General features: G+C 44.6%; 1 protein-coding gene across 1 annotated transcript in view; it reads left to right on the top strand.

Annotated features, from left to right (window-relative positions):
- The window catches only part of ABCC9 (ATP binding cassette subfamily C member 9), an 81,815-nt gene that overhangs the window by 49,695 nt on the left and 12,159 nt on the right, over positions 1-19,961 (top strand). The window contains exons 25-30 of the mRNA XM_087722759.1: positions 829-921; positions 10,695-10,797; positions 11,659-11,760; positions 13,921-14,041; positions 16,515-16,645; positions 18,216-18,294. Coding sequence (XP_087578885.1) covers positions 829-921; positions 10,695-10,797; positions 11,659-11,760; positions 13,921-14,041; positions 16,515-16,645; positions 18,216-18,294 — 629 coding nt within the window. The remainder of the gene's footprint in view (positions 1-828; positions 922-10,694; positions 10,798-11,658; positions 11,761-13,920; positions 14,042-16,514; positions 16,646-18,215; positions 18,295-19,961) is intronic.

Genomic DNA, 19,961 nt, shown 5'->3' with positions numbered 1-19,961 from the left:
TTGATGTTTGTTATCGCTAGCAAGGGAAAGTTTGTGGCAGGAATGGGTGCAGTGCAATCATAAAGTTGCATGTTCAAGGCTAATTTTAATCCCATTCAAGGCTAGTTTTAAAAAGTGGCTTTGTCCAAATAATTTAAACCTCTGGTGGTTGCATTCAAACAAATAAAACATGAAATAAAAATAAATAAATAAATAAATAAATAAATGAGTATCACAAAGAGAAAAACAAGAGAAATTTCTGAAACAAAATGGGTGACTTCCTTCCCTATTGATGTCTTAAGCTCCTTTTGATAGGTGGCTTCTAGTGGATAACTTCCAAAGAATGTGTTAAAATATTCATGACTGGGAGAGACATGGGAACAAGGTCAGCCAATGTATAGGCATAGCAACTAAGTCAGCCAATGGGAGCTTAAACAGATCTGAGTTTGTGCAGAGAACTGAAACAGAAACTTAAGCAGTCTGCTGCTCTGAGAAGTAAACTAGCAGTCTGTCTGGGCTTGTCTGCTAAAATGAAACTAACTGCATGTGTTTGCCTGTAACTCTCCTGCCTTGTGTTTACTTGGAAGAACCACCTGTTGGTATTGTACATTTATTCATCTGTTCTTATGTATATACAGAAGTTAATGAATCCTGCATCAATTATCTGTGTGTCCTTTCTGGATTTGAATTTATGCAACCAACTCTGACATAACAACCATAAAGAATGTCACATTTTTGTTTAGGGAGAGCAAGTGAGTCAATCATTTAATAAGGAGAACAAGCTCTCTCATTTACTAGCTGGTGAAATAGGGTTTCTTCTTGGCTCATCTTTCCTTCTCTTGGTAACAGAGATCTCCAGGAACTCGATGACAGCACCCAGTTACCTCTTCTTTGCCACTTTTCCGAGACTGCAGAGGGCATCACGACCATCAGAGCATTCAGGTTTGCAAATAATAAGCTGTTTTGATCGTGTTAGGACCATTTTCTCCTTCCATGCACCCTCCGCAAAATAGACCATTCTGGTTTTCAACACATCCTTATGAAATTGTCCTTCTGTCATTTCGAGGCCTTGAGTGAGAGGACCAGTGGTGGGTTTCAAAAATTGTTTGAACCTACCTTGTGGGTGTGGCCTCCTTTGTGGGAGTGGCTTGCCGCCCATGTGACCGGATGGGAGTGGCTTGCCGCCCATGTGACTGGATGGGAGTGGCTTGTTGCCCATGTGACCGGATATGAAGATGCCGACAACACTTGTCAGAACCACCTTAAATTACCCCACACACAGCACTGGCATGCATAAGAATAGGATGTAAACTTGTTTTTTAAAAGGCATCTTTGGTTTGCGTTAAAACAACTTCAACACACGCAATGTTCCGATTGCACCACAAACGCAGTAGTCATCCTTACCTTTCACAGAGGCACTGAGTTTTATAAATATGAGCATGATAGTGTAGAATAATTCTATCCAAGGACCAGTGGTGGGTTTCAAAAAAGTTTGGAAGCTCTTCTGTAGGTGTGGCCTGCTTTCCGGGTCCACTGGTGGAACCTCTTCTAATCGGTTCGGTAGATTTGACGAACCGGTTCTACCGAATAGGTGCGAACTGGTAGGAACCCACCTCTGGAGAGGACCTTAAGTTATCCTTAGCTCTATTGGTGTTCTTGTAGCGCAGGGATGGGGGAACGATGGCCCCTTTACGACCTGTGGACTTTTGACTCCCGGAATTCCTGAGCCATGGCCAGGGAATTCTGAAGTTCACAGGTGGTAAAGGGGCCCTCGGTCCCTCCCCTTGGTGTAGAATTTCCTCCCTTATGCCAACAGCACATCGAGGCGGACTCAAAAAGGTGTGTCAAATCTGTTAGAACAATTAAGCAGTGGAACAACTTGCCTCCAGGAATTGAGAGACCGCCTGCTGCCAATTACCTCCCAAAGACCCATTAGATCACACAGGGTTGGCCTCCTCCGGGTTCCGTCTACCAGCCAATGCCATCTGGCTACTACCCGGGGGAGGGCCTTCTCTGTGGCAGCTCCGGCCCTTCGGAACGAACTCCCCACAGAAATCCGGACCCTCACCTCTCTCCAGGCCTTCTGAAAAGCCGTTAAAACCTGGCTGTGTCGGCAGGCCTGGGGTTGATGAGTTCCCTTCCCCTCTCGATTTGTGTGTCTGTTGATTATTTTTAAATGCCTTGTATTTGTAGTTTTTGTGTTTCCCTTTCCCTCCTTGGGTTTGTGAGCCGCCCTGAGTCCCGCTGGGAATAGGGCGGCATATAAATAAAACGAAACCTAAACCTAAACCTAAATCCTCCAACATTGGAAGTCTTTAAGAAGAGATTGGATAACCATTTGTCTGAAATTCTGTAGGGTTTCCTGCCTAAGCAGAGGATTGGACTAGAAGAAAGTGCTTTAGTCAGTGGGGTGTCGTGGGAGAGGAGAGAATGCCTGAGCATTGCATTTATTAAAGAAAAAAGAAAAAAAGGAAATTTGAAGGAAAAGAGGGAGCGTGGGGTGGGGGTGGGGGGCATCAGAAACGGAGAAAGAGAGGAGGAAGAGTGAGCGCGACGCTGCAGCTGACTCAGCCTTCCATCCTTCCGAGGTGGGTAAAATGAGGACCCAGATTGTTGGGGGCAATATGCTGACTCTCTGTAAACCGCTTAGAGAGGCCTGAAAGGCCTATGAAGCGGTATATAAGTCTACTGCTATTGCTATATTGCTATTGCTATTGCTATTGCTATTAAACAGAATGACAGAGTTGAAGCCTCTAAAAAAATGCGCCCTCTACTATGAGGCAGGAGAACTGTGTGCCTCAACTACCTCGGGATTTTCTAGGCTTTTAACCCTCGCTTAACTCTGCTCGAGCGCCTAAAAAGTCAGACTAGATGAGGCATGCAGTTCTTCTGCCTCACAGTAGAGGGCGCTTTTTTAGAGGCTTTTTAAAACAGGCAGTCATTCACGGTGTGGCAGCAGCTAGCTAGCCTAACCTCAGCACTCGCCTTTTTCACATTTTCCCCCCTTTTCATGATTGACAGGGGTGAGGCTGTGCCTCCTCTGCCTCCCCTGACTGCACGTCACTGCTATTATTCTGTTAGTTTCATTCCCCTCTCCTCCTCTTCGCAGCAGTTCAGCCAACATTCTCTCTCTTCAGGGTTTTATTAGAAAGCTAAGGTTTACTGGATGAAAACTGGTCATTATTTCCATTTTGGTCTGAGTTCATTAAGTACGCATCCAGAAGGCATGCATTCCTACCAAAAGGCAACCTCTGAACAGCTCAGCCCTCTTCGGAGATGACCTTTGTAGCTGTCATTTGGATGGGATGAAAAGTGTAGTAATAATAAGCAGACGAGCACGATGGAGACAAAATGATGCCGATTGTGTGTGTCAGAGTTTCCATAGAGGGAGAGGAGGCGTAAAAAGGAAGGGGGAAACTGCCAGAGAGAGAGACCAGAGACAGACAGTCGTTATTATCATGTTATTGGAATAATGTATTCTGGTCTTTCATGGTGTATAGTAGGAAGGGGTATTTAAGCTACAATCTTTTGCGTGTGCCGTACTTTGCACATCAGTGTCCTCTGGTGACAAGCAAGTTGCGTTCGTACAACGTCTTAGACAATGCAAAAATGGAAGTAGATTTCCTGGCTTCTGTATTTTGTTGGAATCTAGTTTTTGGCTTATATATATAGGTTGGATCCAGGGATCCATCCAATTTTTGAAGGGCGGGCTTCAAAAATTTTAGCAAAGGGTTCTCTGCCCGGTTGCTGGGTGGGCGTGGCTGTGATGGGTGTGGCCTAGCCGCCCTCCTGCACCACGGCAGGGAAGGGTGGTTTTGCCCTCCCTGTGTTCCGAAGGCTTTCTTTGAGCCTCCGGGAGGGCAAAAACGGCCTCCCCAGGCTCCGGAGGCTTCCCAAACTTCTGGTAGGCCCATTTTTTGCCCTCCCCAAGCCTCCATGCAAGCCCTGCGCTTACCTGCATCCAAAAGAGGCCGTGTGGGGACTCCTGGGAGCAGTGGGGCATGGCCAGCTAGGAGTGGGATTTGGGAGTTCATAGAATCATAGCTACGAACCCCCAGCGGCCCCCAGCAGCTCCCAGCAGCCCTGGTTGGATCAGGCCATCACAACAAACTATAATATAGTCTCCCTGTTTAGGCATTCAAGGTTATATGAACACAAGAATTAACCTGGATTCAGAGTTAAGCCTAATGCGTGAACTCCAGCCACATAGTAATATAAACCTATTAATGGGCAAAATCCATCAGCCAATTAGAGGCTCCAGGTTGCTCAACTTTGGTGTCTTCCAAATCTACCCAAATGATCTCTAATGAGTTTGAAATTCAGTACAATTGTTTTGGTTCTTGGGTGGGAGGGAAGTCTGGTGGATTTGCAAAACTGAACGAAAATTCATCTGTCTGGAGAGCAAGACAAGGTGGTGGTTTTTGATCATTTGTACAATTATATTTTCATCTATAATAACCCCCCTACTCGTTCTATCTCCTTTCCCAGCCTGGGGTCATCCAAATGTGGTAGACCAACTCCGGAAATCTCTGCGAATTTAAATCTAAGACATTTAAAGCAGGGGTCTCCAATCTTGGCAAGCTTAAGACTTGTGGACTTCAACTCCCAGAATTCCTCAGTTAGCTTGCTGAGGAACTCTGGGAGTTGAAGTCCAGAAGTCTTAAAGTTGCCTAAGTTAGAGATCCCTGATTGAAAGGATACCAATTTGGAAAAGGATGAACTGGGAAAGTACCATTAGACAGAAGCATCTAGTTGATCTTGACTATCTCAAAAGGTTGAATTAATACTGAAGTGGGAGAAAAATCCCAAGTCTGTAAGAGAGACAACAAAGTTGAAAAAACATCCTGGGAGACAAACACACCCTGCTGTTGACAAGAACAGCACCTAGATATGTTCATGAACTCATCAGAAATCAACCATGGCTTGAAGGAGAATTTAATTTAATTTAGAATTAAGCAGAATGGGAATAATCATTTTCAACTAGACTGTGGTTATCTTCGTGCAACACCATTAGCCAAATCAGTGAGACCTTGTGGCTGATTCACACAACCTGCTGAAATTTTACCAATAAAAGAACGTATTTTTAGCTCAGGATTGAACAAAGGGGTTCTTGGTGCTCTCCAAGTTTGCATGTTTCCTTGCAGACATTTCATTACCAAACTAGGTAACATCAGCAGCAGAAAGGGGGGGGTGTCCTGCCAGCTAACCTCTTCTATAGAAGAGGTTCCACAAATCTATGGTACCGTTTAGAACCGGTTCCAGCTCCCCCCCCCCCGCCCGTCCACACATCATCAAGATGAAGAGCAAGAGGAGGAATTCTGGGAGCTGAAGTCCACAAGTCTTAAAACTGACAAGTTTGAACACCCCTGTGGGTTTTTTTTCTAAAGGGTTAGGGGTGCAAAGGTCTTGTATCTTGACAGCTTTAAGACTTGCGTGCTTCAAATGCCAGAGTTTCTAAGCCAACATTTTGGTTGCTAAGCAAGAGCGTTGTTAAGTGAGTTTCACCACATTTTACAAGTTGGTCACGCCCACACAGCCACATGACTGGCAAGCCACTCCCACCTGGTCACATGGCCAGCAAGCCACTCCCACAAGGCAGACCACACCTACAGAAGAGGTTCTAAAAAATTTTGAAACCCTCCACTGATCATCAGTGATGTTACCCCAGTTGGTTAAGGAAATTTTTGGAAGAAAACATCCAAGCTCAGACAGCACAAAGGTCCTCACTGTTGAATTTTTTTTTTAACTTTGATTTGTAATTTCTTGTTTTTAGAGTATTGTACAAACTGAATCTTTTAGTTGCTTGGTAGTATTCTGCAAATCCAGGAAATGAGTTGATTCAGTAACCAGGTTATAGCAATAGCAGCAATAGCAATTAGACTTATATACCGCTTCATAGGGCTTTCAGCCCTCTCTAAGCGGTTTACAGAGTCAGCATATTGCCCCCAACAACAATCCGGGTCCTCATTTTACCCACCTCGGAAGGATGGAAGGCTGAGTCAACCCTGAGCCGGTGAGATTTGAACAGCCGAACTGCAGAACTGCAGTCAGCTGAAGTAGCCTGCAGTGCTGCATTTAACCACTGCGCCACCTCGGCTCTATATAAATGTGTTGTGGCCTGCCAGCAGAGTTGGACATTGAGGAGATTGGGGAGGAACATGGGCCAGTCCTGGAGGCTCAGATGAGGGCTCTGCATTGGAGGCAGAGATGCAGCCAAGGCCATCTGGCAGTTCTCGGCTGCCTTTGGAACTAGACAGCAGTGAGGCAGAGGAACAGCTGGAGCCTGTTCCCAGTGTGTGCATGTGCAGAGCTGCCAGAAGAAAACAACAACTAAGAAATCAGGGTCGACTTGGGAGTAAAGCCACAGGTAGATGGTGAATGGCCACTCCCATAGGAAATAAAAGAGGAGCGAAAGGGGAGTGGTCTAGAGCCAAGGTGGCACAGTGGTTAAATGCAGCACTGCAGGCTACTGCTAGATCAGCACGTCAGCGGTTCAAATCTCACCGGCTCAGGGTTGACTCAGCCTTCCATCCTTCCGAGGTGGGTAAAATGAGGACCCGGATTGTTGGGGGCAATATGCTGACTCTCTGTAAACCGCTTAGAGAGGGCTGAAAGCCTTATGAAGCGGTATATAAGTCTACTGCTATTGTTATTGCTATTTTGCAAACAAACAAACGAAGAACTTTTGTCTGTGAATCTCAGAGACTCTGTGCCAAGTCTTTCCTTGAGTTTGGAAAATATTTACATGGCAGCTCTTCAAGCTAGATAATGTCTGTGGTCATAAATTCACCTTTTAAAGACTGTTTACCAGGCCTTTGCTGACTTTGTTTAATAAAGGGGGTTTTGTTGGGACCAGGAATCTGCTTTGTGCTGTTTGGGGAAGCCTAAAAAAACAGCCAGTTTTTCGCTCATTTCTGCCCTCCCCAGCCCTCGGGAGTAATCTGAAAGCCTCCTAAAGGCTCTGCATAGCTATTTTTGTGAAAGGGGCATGGTTTTGGGAGGCCAAAAATGCTGTATTCAGTGTATAGGACGCACCCAGATTTTCAGCCTCTTTTTTGAGGGGAAAAGGTGCGTCTTATACTCCGAAAAATACGATATGCTTAACAGGGTTTTTTCCTCTACTCTCTCAACCCATGTTAGGGCACCAGTAATGACAATGATGGGCTGAGCCAAGAATTAGCAACGCTATCAAAATGATTCTTTTAATTTAAAAATTAAAAAGGATCAAAATTGGGACGAGATAAATAGGGTTCGGGTTTTCCTTTGTGAAAATGAGAAGAGTAACGTATTACGAAATCACACGGGAAAACCCTGATATCTTGCAAGAGTTCACATGAAGACGCAACATTTCCCCCAAACACACTGCAACCCTTCAGAATGTCATGTAAGCATGTCGTGGGATCCTTGATGAAGTTGTGAGATTTGGGACATTTCTTTTTTTTTAATGAGGACACGCTGAGGTCAGCGCATGAGATCATTGATGGGATCCGTCAAGTGAAAACTTTTATGACCCTGTATTGGAACGTTGTACTGTATTTGTTGTGTTCTGGTAATTCCAACCATGTGGAATGTCAACCAGTAAAGGTTGTGCCTGGGAAGAAAGCCAGAAGTAAGTGACCTCAGATTAGTATCCTAGACAAAAACCAGGCAGCGTGATAGAGGGGATCAAAGTAAATCATAATCCTCTGTCTATACTGCCCCCTTGTGGTCCGTAGGTCATAAGGTGCTGAAGAGTCAATACCTTCAACACTTTGGATAGATAGATGATAGATAGATAGATAGATAGATAGATAGATAGATAGATAGATAGATAGATAGATAGATAGATGATAGATAGATAGAGATAGATAGATAGATAGATAGATAGATAGATAGATAGATAGAGATAGATAGATAGATAGATAGATAGATAGATAGATAGATAGATAGATAGATAGATAGATAGATAGATAGATAGATAGATAGATAGATAGAGAGGGCTGTGTATGTATGCGTTTGTATGTTCCAGCATAACTCTGGAACACCTCAAGCAATTTCAACAAAACTTGGTACACAGCTGATTTACTCCCTGGAAACAAATACTGTGGGGGGTAAGACACCCCTAACAACCCTTGGGGGGAGATGTTCAGTAGATACAGCCTGTTGTGCCTTAAATTGGCTTCTACTGTACTGCCATAAAATGGCTTCTACTGTGCAGCTCAGTGGAGTTGACTTGCTCTCTGGAAACAAATACTTTGGTGTGTGTGTGTGTTCTGTTAAGATACAGCCTGTACTGCCATAAAATGGCTTCTACTGTGCAGCTCAGTGGAGTTGACTTGCTCTCTGGAAACAAATACTTTGGTGTGTGTGTGTTCTGTTAAGATACAGCCTGTTGTGCCTTAAAATGGCTTCTACAGTACAGCCCAGTGGAGTTGCCATGGTAACGGCTTCACAGTACTCCACAAGGGGGCTCCCTCTGGTAAGTGGGAAAATTCAACATTAGAAACTACATTTGGTCCGGACATTTCAACAACATCAGGGCTTCTCCTGTCTAATACAGGATCAGGATAAATAAATAAATACTCGGCAATACCTGGTTATGGGCGAGTACACTATAAGGGCCAGGTAGACAATCGGATACAAAATAATATCTTTCTAGAACAAAGCTGGGAGTAATGCAGTCTTTCAGATAACTGCTGGATTACAGTATGTTTAATCGTCTTTGACCACTGACCACGCTGGCTAATGTTGACAGGTGTGGAGTCCTGTCATATCTGGAGAGCAAAACATCCGAACCCTGCTGTGGGATTGGATTTCACTAATTCTGGGAAAAATTTATCTGAGAAATTCTATTTCTAAGGAGCAAGTCCCAATGAACCTCCAAAACTCAATCTTTCCAAAGCTAGGACAAGAAGCAATGGATAGAAACTAATCAAGGAGAGAACCAACCTAGAACTAAGGAGACATTTCCTGACAGTGAGAAGAATTAACCAGTGGAACAGCTTCCCTCCATCACTGAAGGTCTTCAAGAAGAGATTGGACAACCATTTGTCTGAAATGGTGTAGGGTCTTCTGCTTTAGCTGGGTATTGGACTAGAAGACCTCCAAGGTCCCTTCCAACTCTGTTATTCTGTTATCTTTGATCTGTTTGGAAATTGAATTATGGAGGATAAGAAGAAGCAGTAGAGGTTGGTTCACCGACAAAAGGGCGACCGACAAAAGCGCGCCTTACTAAACCGCGGTGACAAAACGAGTTCTGAACCGCGCTGGCGAATGAGCGCTGAATCACGCCGACAACAGCACGCCGACAGAAGGGCGCTGTAAACCTAAACCTAACCCTAAACCTAACACTAACCCTAACCCTAACCCTAAAGGTAACGCTAATCCTAACCCTAAACCTAACCCTAAACCTAACCCTAACCCTAACCCTAACCCTAACCCTAACCCTAAACCTAACCCTAAACCTAACCCTAACCCTAAACCTAACCCTGACCCTAAACCTAACCCTAACCCTAAACCTAACACTAACCCTAACCCTAAAGGTAACGCTAACCCAAACCCTAACCCTAAACCTAACCCTAACCCTAACCCTAACCCTAAACCTAACCCTAAACCTAACCCTAAACCTAACCCTAAACCTAACCCTAACCATAAACCTAACCCTAAACCTAACCCTAAACCTAACCCTAAACCTAACCCTAACCCTAACCATAAACCTAACCCTAAACCTAACCCTAAACCTAACCCTAAACCTAACCCTAAACCTAACCCTAAGCCTAACCCTGAACCTAACCCTAAACCTAACCCTAAGCCTAACCCTGAACCTAACCCTAAACCTAACCCTAAGCCTAACCCTAAACCTAACCCTAAACCTAACCCTAACCCTAAACCTAACCCTAAACCTAACCCTAACCCTAAACCTAACCCTAACCCTAAACCTAACCCTAACCCTAACCCTAACCCTAAAGGTAACGCTAACCCTAACACTAACCCTAAACCTAACCCTAACCCTAACCCTAACCCTAACCCTAACCCTAAACCTAACCCTAAACCTAACCCTAACCCTAACCCTAACCCTAACCCTAAACCTAACCTTAAACCTAACCCTAAACCTAACCCTAACCCTAACCCTAAGCCTAAACCTAAACCTAACCCTAACCCTAACCCTAACCCTAAAGGTAACGCTAACCCTAACCCTAACCCTAACCCTAACCCTAACCCTAACCCTAACCCTAAACCTAACCCTAACCCTAACCCCAAACCTAACCCTAAACCTAACCCTAAACCTAACCCTAACCCTAACCCTAACCCTAAACCCTAACCCTTACCTTAACTTAAATCGCCCTTCTGTCGACACGCTGTTGTAAATCGCCCTTCTGTCGACGCGCTGTTGTCGACGCGCTGTTGTCGGTGCATTGATGACGTTGCGGTTTTAGTGACGCGGTTTTGTCGGCGTGCTTTTGTCGTGCGCGCTTTTGTCGGGTCACGGTAGAGGTTAACTAATGGGTAGATAATAAGAAAAAAACAACAACATTGTACAGCATCACTGCTTGCTTCCTGAAAACACTTCTTGGCAACTTCTTATGCACACATTTGCTCAAATATAGTTTTTCAGTAGCTCAGCAACTGTTCCATTTCCCCTTCCTGGCATTCTGCCATCCTTTCGGCCTATTGTACAGAGGTGGCATCGGACGATTGAGTCACATCTAACGTCAGGGTGATTTTCCCCTTTGCAGGCACGAGGCCCGATTTAAACAACAGATGCTGGAACTGACGGACACCAACAATATCGCCTATTTGTTCCTCTCTGCTGCCAACAGATGGCTGGAGGTTAGGACGGTATGTATAACTTCATCACTGTCATGATTTGGACATCTTGGAATCCAGCAGCTGCTTCTTTGGATACAGCAGGCCAGGCAAAGGTTTTTCATTGGGCAACATCTGGCAAAAACACCTAAAAAAAAAGATTAATGTAGTTTCTATTAAGGGTTTCCTACCCCCTTTTCTAAGGACGGGGGGTGGCTCAGTGGCTAAGACGCTGAGCTTGTTGATCAGAAGGTCGGCAGTTTGGCGGTTCGAATCCCTAGTGCCTCGTAATGGAGTGAGTTCCTGTGACCTGTCCCAGCTTCTGCCAACCTAGCAGTTCGAAAGCCTCCGGAGGGCAAAAAATGGGCCTATGGGACCCCAGAAGTTCGGGAATGGTGACTTCCGGTTTGCTCGTAGGGCTGGTTTTTGCCCTCCGGAGCCTTCAGGGAAGCCTCCTGAAGGCCCCTTGAAGGCTCCAGAGGTCAAAAATCGGCTCTACGGATTTAAGATTAAGATTAAGATTTAGTTTATTTGTATGCCGTCCTTCTCCGGGAGGGACTCAGGGCGGCGAACAACTCAAAGGGGGGAAAAGGGAACATAAAACACAATACACGTGATTAAAATAAACAAGAATCATGCAACCATACAAGTCGAGAAGGGAGGGGAACTCATCAACCCCAGGCCTGCCGGCACAGCCAGGTTTTGACGGCTTTCCGGACCCCTTTATGGGAAAGGAAGCACCCTGGTATTTGGTCCTGCTTTCTCCTTTTGGTAGTAACCTGTTGCCTAGCAATGCAAAGAAAACATCCATTGGGTTGATGGGGCTTTTAATGTTTGTTCCGCTTAGCTTTGCCGTACAAATCGTTTCTCTTTCTGTCTCTCCCTCCCTTTAAGGATTACGTGGGCGCCTTCATCGTCCTCACTGCAGCCGTGGCCTTCATCGCTGAAAAATCCGCGGCTGGCCTCGTAGGTTTGGGTCTCCTCTATGCACTGACGGTACGTAGAGAGGGGGGGAAAGGGAAATTTCCTGGTATTTTATGCAGGGGTGGGTTGCGTTACTGTCATTGTAAATTGTTCTGCGCATTCATGCGCAGAACAATTTACAGTGAGATGTGTACGCGCAGTCACTAAAATTCAAAACGGCAGCGCTCAAGTAGCAGCGGGGGAACTGGTTTGGGGCCGTGTCAGGCCTGGGGCACTGTCGGTTCTGCGTCCCAGGCCTGAATTCCACGACCGGTTCGGCCAAACCAGGCCGAACCGGCAGCAACTCACCTCTGCCAGGAAGGCCCTTTTGTGTAACTAGTATCAAAACATACCAGAGCCCTGCAAGATTCAGGATCCTTTAGTTTTGACGCAAAGTTTTTTGAGTTATTTTCTTTGCAACCAATTCCTCGGGGGTCTCACCCCCCCGCCGAAGCCCTCTGGATATGCAGTTGCTTCTCAAGGTTCCCAATGCTGAAAGAAACAGTCTTGCAGTCCTGGATTTCAGCCAGAGCCGAAAGAGTTCAGAACAACTTGGAGAAGTTTCAGGTTTATGGGAGCCAATTGGGAAAAAAAATGATGATGATGATGATAATAATAATAAAGTCACTGAAATTCCCAGGCCCTCCAAGCTCCCAAGGAAAGGAAGAGAAAAGTGCATGCAAAGACTAGACGGAATAATGATGGGTCACCAGGGTTTAACTTTCCCAAATTCACAGCTTAATTGTCAATTTCCTTTCCTCTTTCTTTACTCCGTTTTCTTCCCTTCCTTCCCTTCTCTTTCTTTTCTCCCCTCCCTCCCTCCACCCTTCCTCTCTCCTGCCCTCCTGTCCGTTCTCATTCCCTTCCCTTTTTTCATCCCTTCTGTTCCCTTCCCTTTTTCCTTTTTCCTTCCCTTCTTCTCTTCTCTTTTTCTTTCTTTCCTCCCTTCTCTTCCCTTCCTTTCTCTTCCATTTTTTCTTTCTTTCCCCCCTTCTTCCCTTCCCTTCCCTTCTCTTTTTCTTTCTTTCTTCCCTTCTTCCCTTCTCTTCCATTTTTCTTCCTTTCATCCAGGGGTGAAATCCAGCAGGTTCTGACAGGTTCTGAAGAACCAGTAGCAGAAATTTTGAGTAGTTCGGAGAACCGGCAAATGCCATCTCTGGCTGGCCCCAGAGTGGGGTGGGAATGGAGATTTTGCAGTATCCTTCCCCTGCCACGCCCACCAAGCCACACCCACCAAGCTACACCATGCCCACCAAGCCACGCCCACAGAACCGGTAGTAAAAAAATTGAATTTCACCACTGCTTTCATCCCTTCTTTCTTTCCTTCATTCTTTCCTTCCCTTTTTTCTTTCCTCCCTTCTTCTCTTTCTTTCCTCCTTTCCCCTTCCCTTCATTTCCCTTCTCTTCTTTTTCTTTCTTTCCTTCTTCTCTTTCTTTCCTCCCATCTTCTCTTCCCTTTTTCTTTCTTTCCTCCCTTCTTCTCTTTCTTTCCTCCTTTCCCCTTCCCTTCATTTCCTTTCTCTTCTTTTTCTTTCTTTCCTTCTTCTCTTTCTTTCCTCCCATCTTCTCTTCCCTTTTTCTTTCTTTCATCCCTTCTTCTCTTTCTTTCCTCCTTTCCCCTTCCCTTCATTTCCCTTCTCTTCTTTTTCTTTCTTTCCTTCTTCTCTTTCTTTCCTCCCATCTTCTCTTCCCTTTTTCTTTCTTTCATCCCTTCTTCTCTTTCTTTCCTCCTTTCCCCTTCCCTTCATTTCCCTTCTCTTCTTTTTCTTTCTTTCCTTCTTCTCTTTCTTTCCTCCCATCTTCTCTTCCCTTTTTCTTTCTTTCATCCCTTCTTCTCTTTCTTTCCTCCTTTCCCCTTCCCTTCATTTCCCTTCTCTTCTTTTTCTTTCTTTCCTTCTTCTCTTTCTTTCCTCCCATCTTCTCTTCCCTTTTTCTTTCTTTCATCCCTTCTTCTCTTTCTTTCCTCCTTTCCCCTTCCCTTTATTTCCCTTCCTAAGATTCACCGTAGAGGGTCAAACAACATTCTGAAACCTTGAAGATGGTTTCCCAACCATACAATGATTACCGTATTCCAAAGGAATAATATCTTGATGGATAAAAGCTTTATTCCCATGGTTCCAACTACATCAAGATTCTGTCCCTTCCCAAATGCCCCTCTTTTCATTTTTGCCCCTCTTTCTTGTTCCTTTATAGATCACCAACTACCTGAACTGGGTAGTGCGAAATCTGGCTGACATGGAAGTGCAAATGGGGGCCGTGAAGAAAGTGAACAGCTTTCTCAACATGGAGTCTGAGAATTACGAAGGCACAATGGGTGCGGCATTACCGATGTTGTTTTAATGGGCAAAACCCAGTAAAGTCTGCTGACCAAATATATGAAATTAGTGGCTGGATACCCTTGCTTTGTGACAAAACTATGGGATTGGGCTATGCAGGAGGAATTCGGTTCGGAATCCATTGTCTCAGTGGTAGTCGGAGAGTGAAATACATAAGGGAATATCACTCCCGCAACCTTGAGTCCGGAAGCAGTTCCATAGGTGGAAGGCGTAGACATTTTGATGAGGTAGTGATGTTTAGTACTGTAAGGAGCCCCACTCCTGAGTGAAGGAGTGGAACATCTGCCAGTTTGAACTGAGGTAACAGCATGTGAGGCAACTGGCAGTTGGAACAGAGTTCTTTTCAGGTGGGGAGGGGGAGTAGAACTCCTTAGCATCAGAGCGTATTAATTACTCTATAAGAAATACTAATGATGTGATGGTCATTACGAAAAATCCTTTCTTAGTCAGCATAGCTGGCTGGGGAATTCTGGGAGTTGAAGTCCACAAGTCTGAAAGTTGCCAAGGTTGAAAAATCTGTCCTTGCAGATCCGTATTGTTCCATATTTTTGAATGGTGAGCTGCTGAAAGCCACTGTGGAATCTGGCAGCCTCAACAATATTAAAGAGCAATTATAGTCTAATCCCCTCCGCCTTTCTTTTTGGGGCTGGGGAACAACCAGTTCATTTGACTTCCTTTGCCAGCTATGGAATAAGAAAGGAAGTGTGATCTGGTCTCCTTGGTCAGCCATGAAGAAGGACTGAGGTCAGACATGAATCATGCTACAAGTTTGAAAAGCGGGCCTGATTTGTTTACTTTGCATTAGCACAGTTGCAAGTAACCTGCCTTGAGATTTGACCTCCGAGCAAGCCAACTTGTCGAAAGTAAATAAATCTTGCTTTGCTACTGCTCTTCATGACGAATCGCCATCGTCCGAAACAGATTGGGAATGTTGACATTCCAGATGTTGTCTGCATGTTCCATGCGCCTCCTAAGTGATGTAAACTGGGGGGGGGGGTGTTTCACTTTATCTGGAGATGCAGCCTGGCTGAATCAAAAGGTTCTTCCGGACTGATGTTTTCCACCGTCTAAACAGTAACAGAGTTGGAAGGTACCTTGGAGGTCATCTAGTCCAACCCCCTGCTCACACAGGAGACCTGTACTAGGGATTCGAACCACCGAACTGCCAACCTTTCCGATCGACAAGCTCAGTGTCTTAGCCACTGAGCCACCCAGATGTATCATGTTGTCTACTTTTCAGACAAATTTCTTTATTATGGTTGCTGAATTATTTAGATCCCCACCTGTATTAGATTTACAAATCACTCAAGCTGGTGAACGTATACAACACACCTTCCTCATCCTATTCCTCCCCACCCCAACAACAATCCTGCAAGGTGGCTTGGGCTGGGAGAGAATGACTGGCCCAAAATCACCCAGCCAGCTGTCATGTTTAAGACGGGATTAGAACTCGCAGTCTTCTGGTGCTTGGCCCAAAGTCATCCAGCTACCTTTCATGGCTAAGGCGGGACCTGAACTCACAATCTTCCCGCTTTTCTAGCTTGGTGCCTTAACCACTAGATCAAACTGGCATCAGAGCATAAGAAAATTTTATCTTGCATAGTAATTTGTTTGAAATCGTATAGGGTTTCTTGCCTAGTTGGACTAGAAGACCTCCAAGGAACCTTCCAACTCTGTTATTCTATTCTATTCTATTCCATTCTATTCTATTCTGTTCATTTCTTATCCTATCCTATTCTATTCATTTCATATTCTGTTCTATTCTATTCTATTCTATTCTACTTTTTTCTGTTCTGTTCTATTCTATTCATTTCCTATCCTATTCATTTCATTTCCCATCCTATCCTATTCTATTCTATTCTATTCCATTCCATTCTATTCTGTTCACTTCTTATCCTATCCTATTCTATTCATTTCATATTCTGTTCTATTCTATTCTATTCTATTCTATTCTATTCTACTCTACTCTACTCTGTTCTGTTCTGTTCTGTTCTATTCAATTCATTTCCTATCCTATTCATTTCATATTCTATTCTATTCTATTCCATTCTATTCCATTCCATTCTGTTCATTTCTTATCCTATCCTATTCTATTCATTTCATATTCTGTTCTATTCTGTTCTATTCTGTTCTATTCTGTTCTATTCTACTCTACTCTACTCTGTTCTGTTCTATTCTATTTTATTCATTTCCTATCCTATTCATTTCATATTCTATTCTATTCCATTCCATTCTATTCTATTTGTATTTATTTATTTATTTAAACTTATATGCCACTTATTTCAACCAAAGATGACTCTAGGTGGCTTACAATCAATAAAACATCATTTCTGAAACACTAAAATCTTAAAACAAGAAATAGTAATGGTACATTTAGTTTAAAACGGACAAGGATGGGAAGGAATGGATCGTACAAATATGAGGACGTGTCTGCTTTGATCTTTCCCTTAGATATTTCTCAAGTACCCAAGGACTGGCCGCAAGAAGGGGAAATCAAGATCGAAAACCTATGCGTCCGCTACGAGAATAACCTGAAGCCCGTTCTCAAGCATGTGAAAGCATATATCAAGCCAGGCCAAAAGGTTCCGCCATCTTACGATAATTTTATACTTTTTCACGGGGTTTCTGGCAAAGAAAAAGATAAATGGAGGATGCATTATGGAAGATGATTTGGTGTCAAAAGACTCTAAAATACCTTGATCACAGAAACGGGTGTGTCAGGGTTCCAAGTAACATCCCCAATGAAAGACGACTCCGAGGCCTGAGTTTCCTCAAACTTCCATTTTATGTCATATTGGCACATATGGGAAAACCCGAATCTGAAACCTTCCCGGTTTTCCCCACCCAAACGAAAGTCCAAGTCCCTGCCCAGCACCCACATGTCCATCCCATGGCTCAATCAGGCGCCATCCAGAACTGGAGATGCGACCCCCCCCAGTCACACCACTCCAGGGGCAGGGCAAGACGTCCTTGACTCTCTGAGAAAGGAATGTTGTTTTGACTATGTTTATCCCGCTCCATATAATTCCCCCCTCCCAATTTCCCACAGCATTCAATGTGGCAAATCTGAGGGCCCGACGCAAACAATGGCTTCCAAGCCTCACCAGGTGGACTCCCATTTATTTATCCCTATCTAGGATTCGTGAGTCGAAAGAGGAATATCCAATTATAGGTTGTCCTCAACTTACAACTGTTCACTTAGCGACTGCTTGAAGTTACAACGGCACTGGTTGCCGCGTCTTGGAATCATGCAATCACCATTTGCAACCTTCCCAGCTGGCTGTAAAATACCCTAACGATGCCTGCTTCATAATAAGCGACCTGATATTGTAATACGAAAAGCAATGATTTATTAACAGCTTCATTAGGCGTTCTTCATTAGGCATTTCTTATTCACAGCCGAGGTGGCGCAGTGGTTAAATGCAGCACTGCAGGCTACTTCAGCTGACTGCAGTTCTGCAGTTCGGCTGTTCAAATCTCACCAGCTCAGGGTTGACTCAGCCTTCCATCCTTCCGAGGTGGGTAAAATGAGGACCCGGATTGTTGTTGGGGGCAATATGCTGACTCTGTAAACCGCTTAGAGAGGGCTGAAAGCCCTATGAAGCGGTATATAAGTCTAACTGCTATTGCTATTGCGATAAGTCTGGTTCCTGTACCATAGAGTCTCCTCCTAGCACGGCATCCTTTTTCCTCTACCTGTCCTAACCAAAACGCCCTATCAATTGTGGAGCCAACTGGCAACAGGGAGCCGCAGCAGAGGAATGAAAGAGCCACATGCGGCTCCGGAGCCACAGGTGGCCGACTCCTGTCCTAGTTTATCCTTGTTTCTTTCTGAATCCTCTCTGAGGAACTTTAATGCGGTTTCATCTTAAAGCAGGCTTAAGTGCTGACACCTGCTGTGGGCTATTAAGGAAGATGGGGGCTGCTTCCCAAGAGCATGTTTCTCCATTTCTCATCCAGGGAAATATAATATTCTTCCTTTTTTAAAATATTTCTCAAAATATTTCATTCTTCTTGGAGAGGGATGGGTGCTAACCTTCTATACCATTGTGAAGAAGTGATCTTTTTTTAATTATCATTAAGCAATAACAATTGGTAATTACCCCCACTAAATGCTACCTATAAAAAGCCACAATAAATCTTCTTTTTAAGGTCGGGATTTGTGGCCGCACTGGCAGTGGGAAGTCCTCCCTTTCGCTGGCTTTCTTCAGGATGGTGGACATATTTGATGGTAAGTCCTCTGAATCAGTTTTGCGGTTCAGGATGTGTGTGTCACGTTTTGAATTTGCTGTCATTTCAAAATACCCCCATTTGGAGTTTCTAGGGGACCATCTCAACATACAAAGTGTTCCAACCTTGAAAAACACACCTAGGGTAGACTAGTGAAGGTAAGGGAATAAGAAATGATACTAAATTATATTTGGGCTGACGGAAATACCATCCCAAGGAAACATAAACTGAGTTTTGAAATATACGCCAACAATAACAGAAAAAGAAAGGGAGAGAGGGGGAAAGAAAGAAAGGAAGACGGGGGAAAGAAGAAAGAGGTAAGGAAGGGAGAGAAAGAGAAGGAGAAAGGATAGGAAGGGGAAGAGGAAGAGCAGGCGTAGGAGAAAGGTAAGGGAAGAAGGGAGGAGAAGGAGAGGAGGAAGGAAGGAAGTAGAGAAGGGAGGGAGGTAGAAAAGAAAGGGGAAAACAATGAGATGTTACAAAAGGAGGAAGGGATGGTAAATAAAGCAACCCAAATCATACATTATAACTTGTTAAATGAAATAATAAATGTATAAGAATGATAAATGAGAAGGAGAATACCGATTATGTGAATGTATACTTAAAATGCTATGTAAGAGAATAAAAAATAATTAAAATTCTTTGGGGGAAAAAGAAACAAGGGGGATTTTTTTGGACTCAAAAGTGTTTCCAAAAATCCTCGAAACAGCCAATATTATAGTTGGGATCTCTCTTCTGTGCACTTCTTGTTTGATCTAGAATCAGCTAAGGCCATCGGAAAACACAACATGAGGAACTGTATTAAAGGGTCGTGGCATTAGGAAGGTTGAGAATCACCGGATTAGGTGCTGAGATCTGGCCCGCCGGACCACCCTGGAAACAGCAAAGGACCAGCCCGCGGTGCCTCTGCCATCGAAAACGGAGTTCGCGGGGGGCGGGAGCGGCATGCGGACCCTCCAGGCTCCATTTTCGGCTGTGATGGCCTCCTACAGCCCACTGCCAGCGAAAACGTGGGGCGCCCATGGCCCTCTGAGCTCTGTTTTTGTTGGCAGGCAGCTGCATGAATCTGTCCAAGTCGAAAATGGGTTGCCAAGGGGGTGGGGGTGGCACAGGGCTCCATTTTTGCTGGCAGAGAACTATCAAAACAAACTAAAAACAAAAACATTTGAGCCTGCAAGAAGGGACAGGAAAGGAGAAAGGGAATGGAAAGACAAAGAAAAAGACCAGTAGATGGGAAGAGAGCCAAGAAGGGGGGGGAAAAGGAAAGAGGGGAAGGAAGAAGAATGAAGAGGGAAGGAAAAAGAAGAAAAAGAAGGGAGGGAGGAACAGAAGAAGGAAGGAAAGAAGGAAGGAAGGAAGGAAGGAAGGAGAAGAGAAAGGGAAGGTGGTGGAAGGAAGGAAGAAAGAAAAAGGAAAGGAGGGGGGAAAGAAGGAGATTGTTATGAGAGTGATGGAGAGTCACAGGGAAGTCCTGCCTTAGCACTTGGCCACCACAGGTGCCCCTGTCACATGTGACGTTGAGCTGGCCACCCCCACCTGGCTAGCCCCGCCCCACCAGCCCCCCTCCCCCCAAAGATCAAATACAGCCCTGATGCAGCCCTCAATAAAATCGAGAGTTTGACACCCCTGATCTCCTCTATTGCTGAACATTTCTGGCCTGCCGATGCA

The sequence above is a fragment of the Thamnophis sirtalis genome, unplaced genomic scaffold (assembly GCF_051295495.1).
Source record: "Thamnophis sirtalis isolate CommonGarterSnake01/CBP01778 unplaced genomic scaffold, rThaSir2_p1.2 scaffold_9, whole genome shotgun sequence".
Classification (NCBI taxonomy): domain Eukaryota; kingdom Metazoa; phylum Chordata; class Lepidosauria; order Squamata; family Natricidae; genus Thamnophis; species Thamnophis sirtalis.
Note: the sequence above shows the minus strand (reverse complement) of the source record. Positions and strands in the feature narration are given on the sequence as shown.